Genomic DNA, 13,878 nt, shown 5'->3' on the forward strand with positions numbered 1-13,878 from the left:
GGTGGGGGGGGCGCAGCTTCTGACCAGTTGCTGGTTTGCTGATTTTAGAAAAAGTAAAAATTCCAGATCCAGAAAGAGCCCAGGAGGCTGAGAGATTCTATCCCGGTTCCACCAGTGGTTAAAGTAATTCTGCCTCTAGGCAGAGTTACAGCCCATCCAGTTGTCTAACATGTTGTCACAGATGTTTATTTGTTTAATATTATTAATACTACTAGTAGATTACGCATACTGAGAGCTGCTTCGATGCCAGGCACTTTGTTTTTGCATTTCATCCACTCAACAACTTTTTGTAGTAGGTACGATTATTATTTCTCATTTCCTAATGAGAAAATGAACACAAAGAGAGGCTAACAAACTTGCCCAAGGAGACTCAACTGAGATTAAATCTGATTCCAAGTCCCGAGCTCTTTGCACAAGTCTTCTAAGACCTGAGCAATATGCTCTGCACATTTACTTTTAAAGGAAATAAAGGCACAGAATTGTAAAAATATACCGTCCAGATCACAGAGACCCAGGGACCCCAGTAGCAGAAGCACTGTCTCTTAACTCACTACTTTCAGGGAGATGTAAAGAGCCAACAGGCAGATACGCAGTGGGGAAGCTGGAAGAGAGCATTGTGAGGAGGAGCTGGGTGAGAGAGAGACTGCTGACAGGAGGAGGCAGCTAGCTTGTGGCAGCGGGACAGGAGCCAGCACAGGCACCAGTCAGTCCAGAGCCTGACTTTCTGCAGGGACATTAAAAAGAGAGTCGGGTACAGAGCTGCAGAGGGCTGGGGTCAGCTCATGGAGAGGCCTGAGGGTCATTCAGCTCAGCCTCCAACTTTTGGGGCAGGAGCGTGATACTTCAAAACAGGACTTGGAAACCTGGGCTAGGAGGAAGAGGGTTGGCAGTACAGAAGGTTGCTCTTCCAGCCCCAGCAGCCTAGGATGGTCTGACAGCCATGTGGAGAGAAGGTGCCCAGGGGACACTTCCAAAGAAATGCAGCAGTCTGGGCCATCGGCCTTCTTCACAGGCATCGGTATCCACGTTAGTGTTTTGGATGGAGGTGGGGAGTGGAAAGAGGAGGAGAGAAAGAAAACATAGAGTCCGAAGCACTGAACCTTCTCCCCCACCCGGGCCCCCAGCACTGATGCTGGTCTGAGGACTGCTGGGAGCCCTAAGGGATGGAGGGGAGTCCTAGTCTGCAGGCACTAGTATGACCTTAGCATCAAGGGCTCTGAGCAGGACACTGGCCTCTGTGGCCTCTGAGGCCCAGACTCTCCCCTGCCTGGGCTTTGGGCGGCTCAGCAGATGGAGACCGGGGACCTGAAGTGGAGTAGCACAGTGTTTCTTGTCTTTCAGTTTCAAATGATTCCTCTCCCTGGGTGGCACACGGGAAAAACAGAAAAATAAGCAAAATTTGGTTAAGAACTACCAATTCAGAAACCATAATCGTTCAGAAAGTTTGAGCCCTTTCTTGCAGAAGCCCAAAAACTATTTCCATCTCAGATTGTGCCTGTCTGTGCGCCTGAGAGTGAGCAAGGGAAGACACATCGAGGGCATGCAGAGGGCTCAACTGAGAGGCCTTTGTTCCTGTAGGTGAGGCCCCCTGTGCTGGGTGGGTTTCTGTGTGTGCTGTGCATACGTGTGTGCAGTTCTCCGGCCCGCGTGTACCTTGAACTTTCAAACCATAACAGAAACACTGAAGTTTGGCAGAGATATCACAGGAATAATTATCTAATTTCAGAACATGTTATTATAATACCTACACGATGTGTAATGAACTTAACAATATTCACGTTATATTCACCGACACCAAGCTGCAGACCCACAATGCCAAACCCTAACCTCAGAGGTTTCTCCAAGACGTAAAAGCAGGGCAGCCCCACAGAAAGCTCTTCAAGAAATATTCCTCCCACAATGGCTTCCTCCTGGCTAGAGATGTCTGGCTGGGTAGATATCTATGGGGAAATTGCCAGAAGAGGGACAGGGCCCATGTCCCGGTGGCAAATGCTCCTTCCCGAATCCCCGGCTCCTCCCCAGCAGAGGAGACCTTAGAATTGGGGTCAGAGACGCAGACATGCTTTCTCTGACCCGGCTTGGGCTAGGGGACTCTGATCCACCCAGCTGGAGGGGGGTTGAGTTGGACTGAAGCTGTGTGAGGAGAATGTTTGCTGTTTGCTGCTGTTCCCCGTTGACTTTAGCCAGTAGCTCTGTTTACAAACCCAGGTTGGTTTTCCCAGCACAGTTAATTAGGCCAAAGACATCTGGTGTGAGGGCTGGGGAGGGCATCTGCTCAGAGCCTTCCCCCCCCCCCCAGAGCCATGGACCAGCACCGGGCAGAGCAGCTAAACAGGACCAGACCAGACTCCAGCAAGCCCGAAGCTCCGGGAGGGGGGTCATGGCTTCCTTCACCCTGCTTTTCCCATGACCAGTAAGTTAACCCCGGCCCCCCCAGCTCTAAGTCTTGGAGGACTCAGGAGGAATCCGGGCAGGAAAGCCTACCTCAGTGGGATGATAGGCTGGCGATTAGGACTCGGCCCTCTCTTCCCCCCTTCCATGTTTAAAAGAACTGGACAGAAATTTCTGTCCGTTTTCTATTCGCAGAGACCTTAAGGGAACAAACCCCTTCCCTGACACCCTCTCGGAAAGGAAGCTCTGTCCGGCTCTCGTCCCCTCCCCAGCCAATCCCTAAGTGCAGGGAGACAAGAATAACCTGCCCGAGGGTGCAGGAGGGTGCCCGGGGAGGTGAGAGGACCCGGTGGGCAGTTTCGGGGAGGACGGGAAGTGGGCAGCTACGAGGGGGCGGGGCAGTGGCTTATCTCCCCCGGGAGGGGGGGCTCACTCCAAACAGCTAAAGCCCTGGCGTGTGAACGCCCCTCAATTAGCACTAATGATGCAATCAGGGAGGGAGGGGAGGGACCAGAAGTTCTGGCAGTGTCAGCGCCAACTTACGCGCGGTCCCTGGGACGCGGCGGCCCCTCCAGACACGACCCACAGACGGCCGTGCGTGGGCGCAGAAGAGCCCTGCTGGCCGGTGACCCGCTGGGGCCCGCCAGACCTCCGGGACCTCGGGGGTACCCGGCCGTGCCCCGGCTGGATTTAGGGTTCGGAGACAAGGGAAATCGCAGACGTCTGGGTAGAAAGGAGCGGAACGAGGACGGGCGTCTCCGGGACCTCGCGGTCATTCCCGAGAGCCCCGAGCTCCGGCCCACGCGGGGTCGCAGGTGCCAGCCCGCCGCGCCCGTCCTCGTCCCCCCGACCCCGGATCCGGGGCTGGGACGGGAGCCGCCGCCCCCAGCCCCAGCCCCGCCCCGCCAGAGGCCCCCGCGCCCGGCCCCGCCCGGGCCTCGCTCGGCCCGTTATCCCGCCGCCCCCGCCCCGGCCGGCCCGGCCCCTCCCCCGCCGCCGCCGCCGCCGCCGCCGCCGCCCGCCCGCGGGGAGGCCGGGCTCGGCCGGAGGGGGCGGCGCCGAGGACGCGGGCGGGCGGGCCGGAGCGGCGGGGGCAGGGCGCCGGCAAGTGTCAGGCCGAGGTGCCGCCCGCGGGCCCGCGTCGCGGCCGCGGGGCCATGCGCGCGGGCGGCGGCGGCGGCGGGGGCGGCGGGGCCTGAGCGGCCGCGATGCGGCGCCGGCGGGCGGCCGTGGCCGCGGGCTTCTGCGCCTCCTTCCTGCTGGGCTCGGTGCTCAACGTGCTCTTCGCGCCGGGCTCCGAGCCCCCGCGGCCCGGCCCGCCCCCCGGGCCCTCGCCCGCCCCCGGCCCGGGCCGGCGCGGCGGCCGCGGGGAGCTGGCCCGGCAGATCCGGGCGCGCCTGGCCGAGGTGCAGCGCTACGCGCGCGGGGGCCCGGGGGGCGGGCGGCCCGAGCGGCGGCGCCTGATGGACCTGGCCCCCGGCGCGCCGGGCCTGCGGCGCCCCCGGCCCCCGCGCTGGCCCCCCGGCCCGGGCCCGCGCCTGGGCTGCGCCGCGCTCCGCAACGTGTCGGGCGCGCAGTACGTGGGCTCGGGCTACACCAAGGCGGTGTACCGGGTGCGCCTGCCCGGCGGCGCCGCGGTGGCGCTCAAGGCGGTGGACTTCGGCGGCCACGACCTGGGCAGCTGCGTGCGCGAGTTCGGGGCGCGGAGGGGCTGCTACCGGCTGGCGGCCCACAAGCTGCTCAAGGAGATGGTGCTGCTGGAGCGGCTGCGGCACCCCAACGTGCTGCAGGTACGAGGTGGGGCGCGGCGGGGAGGGGGCTGGCAGAGGACCCCGCGGGCTTATAAAAACGGGGAGACGCGCCCGGGTTCAGCGAGGCGCAGCACCTCCCTGCTGCTTGCTCGCCCGGGAGGTGAGCTGCTCTCTACCCCCAGACTCCTGGGTTTCTCAACGGACACACATCCCTTAAAGTCTGAGGCCAGGACAGAGGGGCCCAAAACTCCAGGAGTGGGGCGGTGTGTTGGAACTTAGGACCCTGCGGTCAGCAGGGTCTAGGATATTAAACATCAGGATATTACCCCAAGCCCGAATCCTTAAGGCAAGACACCAAACAGTCCTGCCTGAGTCAGCTGACTCAGGGTCCCCTCTATTGATGGAACCTATACCTTTATTCTTTCAACCTATATTCTTTCAACTTCTAGCTATTTGTCTGGCTTTGAACATGGAGTGGGACAGCAGTAGGGTTGGGAAGGGTCAAACCGGTGGCAGGTTTGATTCTCAGAGAGCTTCCCAACTCCCACACCACCCAGAAGCCACTGGAAGGGTGGTCCGGGAGTGAGCCAAAGAATGAACAGTCTTTCCCAGAAGTGACCCTGGGCTTCTCCAAGCCTTAGAATGGGTCCGCTTAAACCACTGAGGAAGCCTTAGGTCACAGGCGAGAGGAAAGACTGAGGACCAGGGGCCCAGGTTTCTACAAAGACTCCGTCTCCCCTGTTCACTGGGGATGGGCAGGAGAGATAAGAACCCCACCTTGACCCCCCCAAACTGGAATTAGAGTAGGCCTCAGAACAATCCCAACGGTGCCCCTACTCTCCCCACATCACATCCTCTCTCCCAGGTCTCTGTCCTGGAGTCTGCCCAGACTGAGAGGGGCATCCTGACTGCTGCTAGCGGGGAACAGAGCCTGTGTACAGTCCCCAGCTGGGAAGGTCGTCCATACCTCCCCCCTCAGCCCACTCAGATTCATCTTTCTGCACCCAGCAGAACTGACCAGAAGCCCAGCAGACCCTCCTCCTTCCCCTGAGAGTGAGCTGGAACCCCAGGCCTGGAGGAGAGCAGTACATAACAGGCGCGATAGGCCAGAAAGCTGCTTATATTCCTGCTGGCCCCCAGTCTCCCCAGGACACCGGCACTCTGGCCAGACACTCTGGCAACAGGGTCCTGGGCCCTGCACTGGTGGCAGGAGCCACCAATGTGTGTGGTTATGCCTGGCTGACGCTGTCCAGAGCTTTGGGGAGTGAGCGACTGGTTACGTGGCCATTCTAACTGGGAGGATCTTGTTCTCTTTGCTTCCGCGGGCCCCGGGTGTTGGCCAGAGAATTCTCCAGTGACATTAAGTGTTAGTTAAATGGCTCAAGACCCCTTCTCTTAGGACAACAGGTCTGCTATTGGATTCCATTCCCCCCAGAATGGCCCTCCACTATACCGCAGCCCCCACCATGCTGAAAGGCCAGAAACACAATGACAAGACAGTTTTCACCCTTCACTAGGACTGGCGAGAGTGACCGTCTGACTCTTGCAGGGTCAGAGGCCAGAGTTTCTTTCCTCATGTGTACAGCGCATACACAAGGGTTGCTAAGGTAGCAAGAGCCCCAGGAAAAAGGAAAGAGTCCTGTGTGAGTCCTATAGCAGGTTTCGGGGACTGCTTTTAGGGCGGGCCTGCCCTGTTTTTCTCCTGAACCCACGAAACCCGTGTCCCTCTGGCTTCTGCAGCCACCTCTGCTGCCAGGGAGCCCGCGGTGGGATCTTCCTGCTCAGGAGGCTTCAGTTGAGGTGCGCCAGGAACTAGAATGTTGTTTTAATGCCTCTTAATCACAAAATTTCAAAACCACTGGACTTTTTGTGGAACCAGGGGGAACTAGACTTCCCAGTCACTCGGGCCCTGGAGTCCTCTTTTCCTTCTCTGATCAACCCAAACTGGTGCTGTGGACTCTAATACTAAACTTGAGAATGGCAGGGCCCACTGCACACCGCCCAAAGGTCACTGCGGACTGCCTGTCCAGAGCATTCTCTCTGTGTGATCCCTCCCCATCCCGCCACACACACACACACACACACACACACACACACACACACACACTCTCACTCACGTGACAGATGCCTCTGTAGCCCAGGGTCAGAGGGCACAAGGGTCCTCCCTCCCCCAGCCTCTCATCCTGGAAGCTCTAGCCTCAGATGGGCTCCAGGCCTGCTTGGGCCGAAATTCTAACCATGCTAGAGTATATTTTTTTCTTCCAAACGAACAAAAGATGGGACTAAAATGCTCAGCCTCACGCTTCCTGGGGTGGGGGGGGCCTAATGGTGTCTTTTTATTTTTTTCCTGAGGGGTGTTGATTAATACCTCGTTAACAGCGCATTTAACGACCTCCGGGTGTTTAATAACCTTCAGAAGTTTCCCACAAAGGCTCAGACTCTGGGCAAGAAAATGAGAACCAGGCCCCAGGGCTGCTCCCCTTACCTTCCCCCACCACCACCAGGGTCTGGGGCCTCCTTGAGCTGATGGGAGTGTGGAGAGAGTGAAAAAGAGGGTGCCTGGGACTGTCCCGATCCCCCAAGGTATAGCCCAGTGAACTGATGGCCTAGCACCAAGTTATACCTTCCCGGGTGCCAGCAGGACTGGGGCAGTGGACTCTGGGGAGGAGAGGGGCATTCGAGGGCCGGCAGCAGGGCAGGGGAGGGTGTGAACCATGGCATGAGGAGCAGGGCCATCTAGCCCGGTGGCCCCCACACCCCTCCACACACTCTTCCCTCTCCTGAGCCCCGGCCTGGAAAGACTCAGGGCAGAGTTCTGCCCCTGCCCCATAGGGCGCTGGTTGTTTGGAGCCCATTCTGAGCCCTAGGCTGCTGTGCAGTGTGTTGGGAGAGGCTGGGAGAAGCAGGGCTGCCATAGGTATTGGTGACAAAGTCAGGCTGTACCTTCCCTGGCCAGCTGGGTGGCACCCAGCCCTCCCCCAGTGATACGGTATGCACAGTTCCTTGTGACCATGCCCGGAGGAACCATCTTCTCCGAGGACCGTCCCTCACTCCACTCACTGACATGTCACCCACCCACATATGCCAAGATGTGCTTCTTTGCTTTTCAACCTGACCAGAGGAAAAGGGGAAAAACAAAAAAGCTGCCAGAAAGTGGAAATGGTAAAAAATTGATTAGGATGGAGTAGCGGAGGCAATACGACGGTCGCTCGCTGGCTTGTGTATCAGCCAACGGTATTCTTGGAAAGAATCGGGGTGTAGAATCTGAGTGGCATAAGTGTGAATCCTATCTCCTGTGTGACTTGGTGCAGACAACTTAACCTCTCTCAGTTGGTTTTTCCACCTGAAATTAGAGATAATAATAGCACCCACTGTGCCCATTAAGATTATAAGAACTGAATTCTGCATGTCGTACATTTAGCAACAGTGCCTGGCACCCGGTTAACACGTGGTGACTAGACCTGCCCATCTTCCTGAGTGACAAGAGGTGAGGTCTGATGTCACCTGTGGGAACTCTGCTATAGGAAGAAGCAGCAGGCTTCCCAGGAACTCTCTGGCCTAGCTGAAGCTAAGCCCTAGGGATGGCCTCAGGGGCGGAGGGTGTGGGCATCTGAGAGGATGGCCCTTCTCTGTCCACCCCCTACTGTGTGACCTAATGACCTGGGTTTTCCCCAGCTCTATGGCTACTGCTACCAGGACAGCGAGGACATCCCGGACACCCTGACCACCATCACGGAGCTGGGTGCCCCCGTGGAAATGATCCAGCTCCTGCAGACTTCATGGGAGGACCGGTTCCGAGTAAGCAGGGAGGAGAGTTCAGGCCCTGGGCTCCTTGCTGGGATGGTTCTCCCTTAGAAGGCCAGCCTTCCAGAGCAGCTCTGGCTCCTCCTCAGGCAAAGGAGAGGGAGGGAAGGCAGGAGCAGGAGCTGACTGGGCCATTGGCCAAAGGGTTAAAAAAAGAAGCAGGACATAGAGGATCCTGATATTCCATGCTCTTGCTGTCCTCGCCCCTCCCCACACAGGCACGCACATGCGCACGCAGCCCGCTGCAGGAGGGCCAGTGTCCTGGTACTGCAAATAACCTTAAGGTTATCTTGACCCTCTCTTCCCCTAACTGAACTAAAACCACGCTGGACGGGGCTGCAGCCGCAAGAAGAGCTCCACTGTCCCCCGACCCTGCTGCCATTTCCCACCTACTCCATATTATTTTTAGGACCAAGCCAGCCAGGGGTTAATCAAAAGCACTGGCCTCCTTTTTAAGGTCCCTGGGTCCTACAGAAGAGAAAAGTCAATCCCAGAGCTAAGTCCAGAGCCCTGAAGGAGGGAGTCCAGAGGCCCTCAGGCCCTGCCCACCTTGTGTCTGTCCCTCAGATCTGCCTCAGCCTGGGCCGCCTCCTGCACCACCTTGCCCACTCCCCGCTGGGCTCGGTCACTCTGCTGGACTTCCGCCCTCGGCAGTTCGTGCTGGTGGATGGGGAGCTGAAGGTGACGGACCTGGATGACGCCCGTGTGGAGGAGACCCCGTGTGCAAGCAGCTCTGACTGCACCCTGGAGTTTCCAGCCAGGAACTTCACGCTGCCCTGCTCGGCCCAGGGCTGGTGCGAAGGCATGAATGAGAAGCGCAACCTCTACAATGCCTACAGGTGACCTCCAGCTCCCACACACGAGCGCTGGCCAGGGAGGGCGGCCTGGGGGTGCACGGCAGGGCGAGCGCTAGGGAGGGAGCCCCAGGGCCAGGCAAGGGCTTCTACCCAGTCAAGAGAGAATGTTTGAGCTTCTGGTGGTAAGGCTAAAAATAGACAGCTCCAAGGAGAATCTGGGTCGGAGGGTGGCAGCTGGAAGCTTCTAAAAATAGTGGTGGACTCAGGGTGGTAGGACTGGTACTTCCCCTTCCCACCCTGGCTCTTGACCTCTACAAAGTTCTTCATGGCTAGGAAGCCCCAGCATGGGACAGCGCTGACACTGAAGCTGTTGGGGTATGTGGCTGGAAGGTGGGAGAGACTAGGGAAACGGGCCTCAGGAGCCTGTGTGGTCTCAAGTTCAGTGTGATCATGGCTGTGCCCAGACAGGTCATAGGTGTTCTCCAAGGGTGGACTCCCTGGTCCCTGCTGGGGTAGGCCTGGTCAGTAGGCCTAGGGATCAGCTCCCTGGCCAGGTTGGGGTTTTCTTCCATTTGGGGGTAAAGGAAAGATGTGTCCCCAAAGATTTGGAGCCCTGAGCTGCTGGTTTCTCTCTGCCACAGGTTTTTCTTCACATACCTCCTGCCCCACAGTGCCCCGCCCACACTCCGGCCCCTGCTGGACAGCATCGTCAATGCCACGGGTGAGCCTGGGGGCCCACCTGCTTCTCATCCCTGCCCCTCCCCCAGCAGGAGGGGACGAGAACTTCCCGGGGCATTACAGGGTCCAGAACCCATCATCCCCAGGCAACATTCCCTGGCGAAGGCTCTCCCTAGCCCACATCACCTGGGTTCAGGCTGGGGAGGGAGGGAGGAGGCCACCTGCTGTGGGAAAGTGGGAGCCCAGGTACCCTGTCCTAGCCACGCTGCTCTCTGCAGGAGAGCTCACCTGGGGGGTGGACGAGACCCTGGCCCAACTGGAGGCGGTGCTAAACCTGTACCGGAGTGGGCAGTATCTGCAGAACTCCACGACAAGCAGCAGCATTGGTGAGTGGCCCCCACAGGAACCCAGGGCTGGGCATGTGGGGAGCAAGCAGTAGGGGTAAATGATACCAGCTGGCGAAGTGGCCCACCTCCCTAAGAACCCTTGCCTCCAAAGGCCACCTCAGGCTCACTTAGAGTGATACAGACGGTGTAGCCTTCACTTTACGATCCCATCTCAGCTAGAATGACTAGAGTTCTGCCTCAGTGTGAGGGGTAGGTATTGATACCCCTACTCTGTATGGCTTCAGACCCTTCCATGTGCTGGCTGTGGTATTTACTGCTGGACCCTCACCTTCCCGTCTGTGAATTGGGTTCAACATGATTCAGCTCACAGAGTTCTTCTGGGGATTAAGTGGTAGGTGAGGTGTGTAAAAGCAATTAGCACAGTTCCTATTACACAGCTGGAACACAAGGTCTGTTTGCTTCTCTTTCCTTCCTCTGCCCTCCCAGGGCTAGGAGGGCAGCTGGAGGTGGAGGGGGCCCCCCACACTGAAACCAGCCAAGGAGCCCGCTCTCCCAGGGCTGGAAGAATTCTAGCCATTGGTTACAGGCTGTGTTCCCTCCACGGAAGTCCTTCGGTTTAGCTGTGGTTGGCAGGGGGGCAAGGGGTGGGCAGCCTCTGTATTCAAGGAGCTCTGGGCAGTCTTAGGGGTGGGGGAGCCCTCGTTAGCCCTGTAAATAAAGTTTAACGAGGTGAACAATGGCTGGCTCTGTCCCTGAGGACGCAGTTTATGGGGCCATAAATCACAGCCAGCCCTGGACTTTGGTCCAGTCCCTGGCAGGAGAAGGAGGCCGGAGGGTGGGGTGGCCAGAGGCCTGGGGCCTTCACATTATCAGTCCAGAACTGGGGCTCCCCAGGCAGCAGAGAAGATGGGTGAACCAGAGGCCTGCAGCTAAGCTGCTTCCTGATGGTGAGGTTTTTCAGACCTTCCATGCCTCCCTCTGCATCGTGGAGAGATCTCAGCCCCTTCCCAAACACTCTAGCCTTGGATATTTTACATTTTGCATTCATCTGCATGCCTCAGCCTCAAAACTCCATGACTGCCCTCCAGGCCTAACTTCTCATCCTAAGGCAAGGAGAAAGTTCAGCTGAGGGCTGCTGAAAGCTTGCCATCCAAAGCAGGGTCTGCGCACCAGCAGCACTGAAAGCTGGTTAGAAATGCAGATTTCGAGCCGGGCATGGTGGCGCACGCTTGTAATCCCCGCGCCTGGGAGGCTGAGACAGGAGGATCGCGCAGGTTCAAAGCCAGCCTCAGCTACTTAGGCTCTCAGCAACTTAGTGAGACCCTGTTTCCAAATAAAATATAAAATGGGTCTAGGAGTATAGCCCAGAGGTAGAAAGCCTCTGGGTTCCACCCCCAGTGCCACCAAAAGAAAAAAACCCCAAGAAATGCAGATTCTCAGGTCCCACCCAGACCTCCTGAACCAGAGTCTGTGTTTTAACAAGACTCTCTGGGTGTGATGTTTGAGAATCCCACTCTAGCTGGGCGTGGTGGTACATGCTTGTAATTCAGTACTTGGGAGGCTGAGACAGGAGGATCGCAGGTTCATAAGCCAGCCTCTGCTACTAGCGAGGCTTCTGCAACTTTATTGTGAGACCTTGTTTGAAAATAAAGAATAATAGGCCTGTGGGTGTAGCACGGAGGTAGAATGCCCCTGGATTCAATCCCCAGTAACACAAAAAGAGGGGGAGGGAGGGAGAGGAGAGAGAGAGAAAGAGAGAAGAGAAGATAAAAGAGAGAAGAGAGAGAGAAGAAGAAGAGGAGAGAGAGAGAGAACTCAACTCTAAATGTTTACAGTGCCCTGGCCTCAGCAGCCAGGTTGGCGAGCCAGTAGCTCTGTGCATGTCTGTCCCACCCATGGGCCTGCTCATCTTGTTGAACCCATTCCATGCCTTCACATCTGAGAGGTGCAAATTCCCTAAAACCCAAGCCAGTGCCCGGCCTTCATTGAACACAGCAGTGGCCACCTTCATCTCTGTGCTAGGGGTGCTGGTCTGAACGCCAGCCTTCAATTAGGAACGAGTCCTGGAGCCTGTCCAGAACACGGCCCTAGTCCTCACCTGAGACTCACAGAGTTCTCATTCTGCTTCACCCTATCCTCCCAGAGTACCAGCACATCCCAGACAGCACCATCCCACAAGAAGACTACCGATGCTGGCCGTCCTACCACCATGGTGGCTGCCTCCTGTCTGTGTTCAACCTGGCTGAGGCCGTGGATGTCTGTGAGAGCCATGCCCAGTGCCATGCCTTTGTGGTCACCAACCAGACCACCTGGACAGGTGAGCCAGAGGGAGAGGGCATGGGGAGTGGCCAGGCTTCTCCAGTGGAGGTTAACAGATAGGAGGTCCCACCTGAAGGCAAAGGGGAGAGCCAGGGACGGTGATGAACACCTGTCATCCCAGCCACTAGGAAGGTTGAGACAGGGGATCTCAAGTTTGAGGCCAACCTGGGCAACTTAGCAATACTCTGTCTCAAAATTAAAAAAAAAAAAAGTTGGACATGGTGGCGAACGCTTGTAATCCCAGTACTTAGGAGGCTGAGACAGGAGGATCACAGGTTCATGGCCAGCCTCAGCTACTTAGTGAGGCTTCTGCAACTTAGTGAGACCTTGTTTCAAAATAAAAAATTGATAAGGAGATGGGGGTGTGGCTCAGTTCAATTCCCAGTTCCACCAAAAGAGAGAGAGAGAGAGAGGGGGCAAGCGGGAAAATGTAGCTCAGTAGTAGAGTGCTTACCTAGATGCGTGAGGCCTTGGATTCAATCCTCAGCACCAAAAAGAAAAAAGAAAAGGAGCCAGAGAGAAGGCTGGGATGATGAGAGAGAGAAATAGTCTCACAGCAGTTTATTTAGGAGAGGGGCCCTGCTCCCAAGAAGGGAAACATCCAGCCCTGCTACCCCTCACCTCTACCCCCAGGTCGGAAGCTGGTCTTTTTCAAGACTGGATGGAGCCAAGTGGTCCCTGATCCCAACAGAACCACCTACGTGCGGGCCCCGGCCTGACCCTCCGAGGGCCCTGCTGACCCGCTAACCATCCTTGCCAGCTGGGCTTGCTGTGGCCGAGTGACCTGCACTTATGAGAGCTGCATGTCACTTGGGAACTCCTGCAGACAAGGCTGACATCCCAGACAGACCGATGTGACCAGGACAAACGTGCAATAACGCGAAATGTTAAAATGTGAGTTTACCAGCCAAGTGTGAGGCTCCTGGCTCCCAGGCCAAGAATCATTGGTTGGGCGCTGACTGTTTCTCCCGCACTCTGGGCTGCGAGTGAGGCTCAGGCCAGTCTGAACTGGGACAGCCGCATGGGCAGCCCCATCACAGTGTGAGAATGTAGCCAAAGTCCTTGCTGCTGCCACCGTCGCCCCACTGCCACGGCACACGCCGCAGCGAGCAGGGCAGCGTGGGGACAATCAGGCATGGAGTGCTCTCTGCAGCTCTGGACAGGAGCCTTGGCAGGGAGGATGCTCCAGGATGTAGATGGTCCAGCACCTGGGGAGGATGTCCCTGGCCTCCCGACAGGGGGCACTCACAGGCCAGCCTTGGGGCCAGGGGCAGAGGTGCACACGTCCATCTGAGCCAAAATGAGGGTGGAGGAGCAGGTTGAGGTTTGAGCCAGGACCTGGGGTGTGGGAGTGCCGGGGCCTTTCTACCCCCTTTGCTTTCAGTGAAAGCCTCAAAGCAGCCAAAACTGGGCTCCCCTCCTGGAGTCTGCATGTCCAGAAGCTTTTGTACTTCTTGTTCATGAAAATGTTTATTTTTGTAAAAAACAAAAACAAAAAATCAACCAGTTAATAAAATGATGTTCATGGCAAAAACTCTTCTCGTGCCATAGTGCTGTTCTGTCTTGGTGTGTTTGTGGGTACACGTGTGTCACGAGGGCTGATGACTTGCCAGGAGTGCAATCTCAGTGGCAAGGCCTAGAAACCTCAGAATGTGTTTTCAGACCCTGCTTCCATGGTCCCCAACCCTTGCCTTGGCCCTCCTTGTCGCCTCCTGGCAATAGACAGGGAGATGTCCTTTCCCAAGGGAGTGGTCCTCATTTTCACCCAGTCCAGCTTCTGGCGTACAAAGC

At 57.2% G+C, this 13,878-nt stretch overlaps 1 protein-coding gene across 1 annotated transcript; it reads left to right on the plus strand.

The window, feature by feature from the left end:
- Positions 1-3,599: 3,599 nt before the first annotated feature.
- On the plus strand, positions 3,600-12,806 carry PKDCC (protein kinase domain containing, cytoplasmic; the record flags this gene model as incomplete). Its single annotated transcript, XM_080711488.1, has 7 exons — positions 3,600-4,181; positions 7,818-7,940; positions 8,514-8,785; positions 9,385-9,464; positions 9,700-9,807; positions 11,912-12,085; positions 12,721-12,806. 7 exons carry the CDS (start codon positions 3,600-3,602, stop codon positions 12,804-12,806), a joined length of 1,425 nt encoding a protein of 474 aa, XP_080567614.1.
- Between the last annotated feature and the right edge of the window lie 1,072 nt (positions 12,807-13,878).

Source organism: Muscardinus avellanarius (assembly GCF_963383645.1).
Source record: "Muscardinus avellanarius genome assembly, chromosome: 15".
Lineage (NCBI taxonomy): Eukaryota > Metazoa > Chordata > Mammalia > Rodentia > Gliridae > Muscardinus > Muscardinus avellanarius.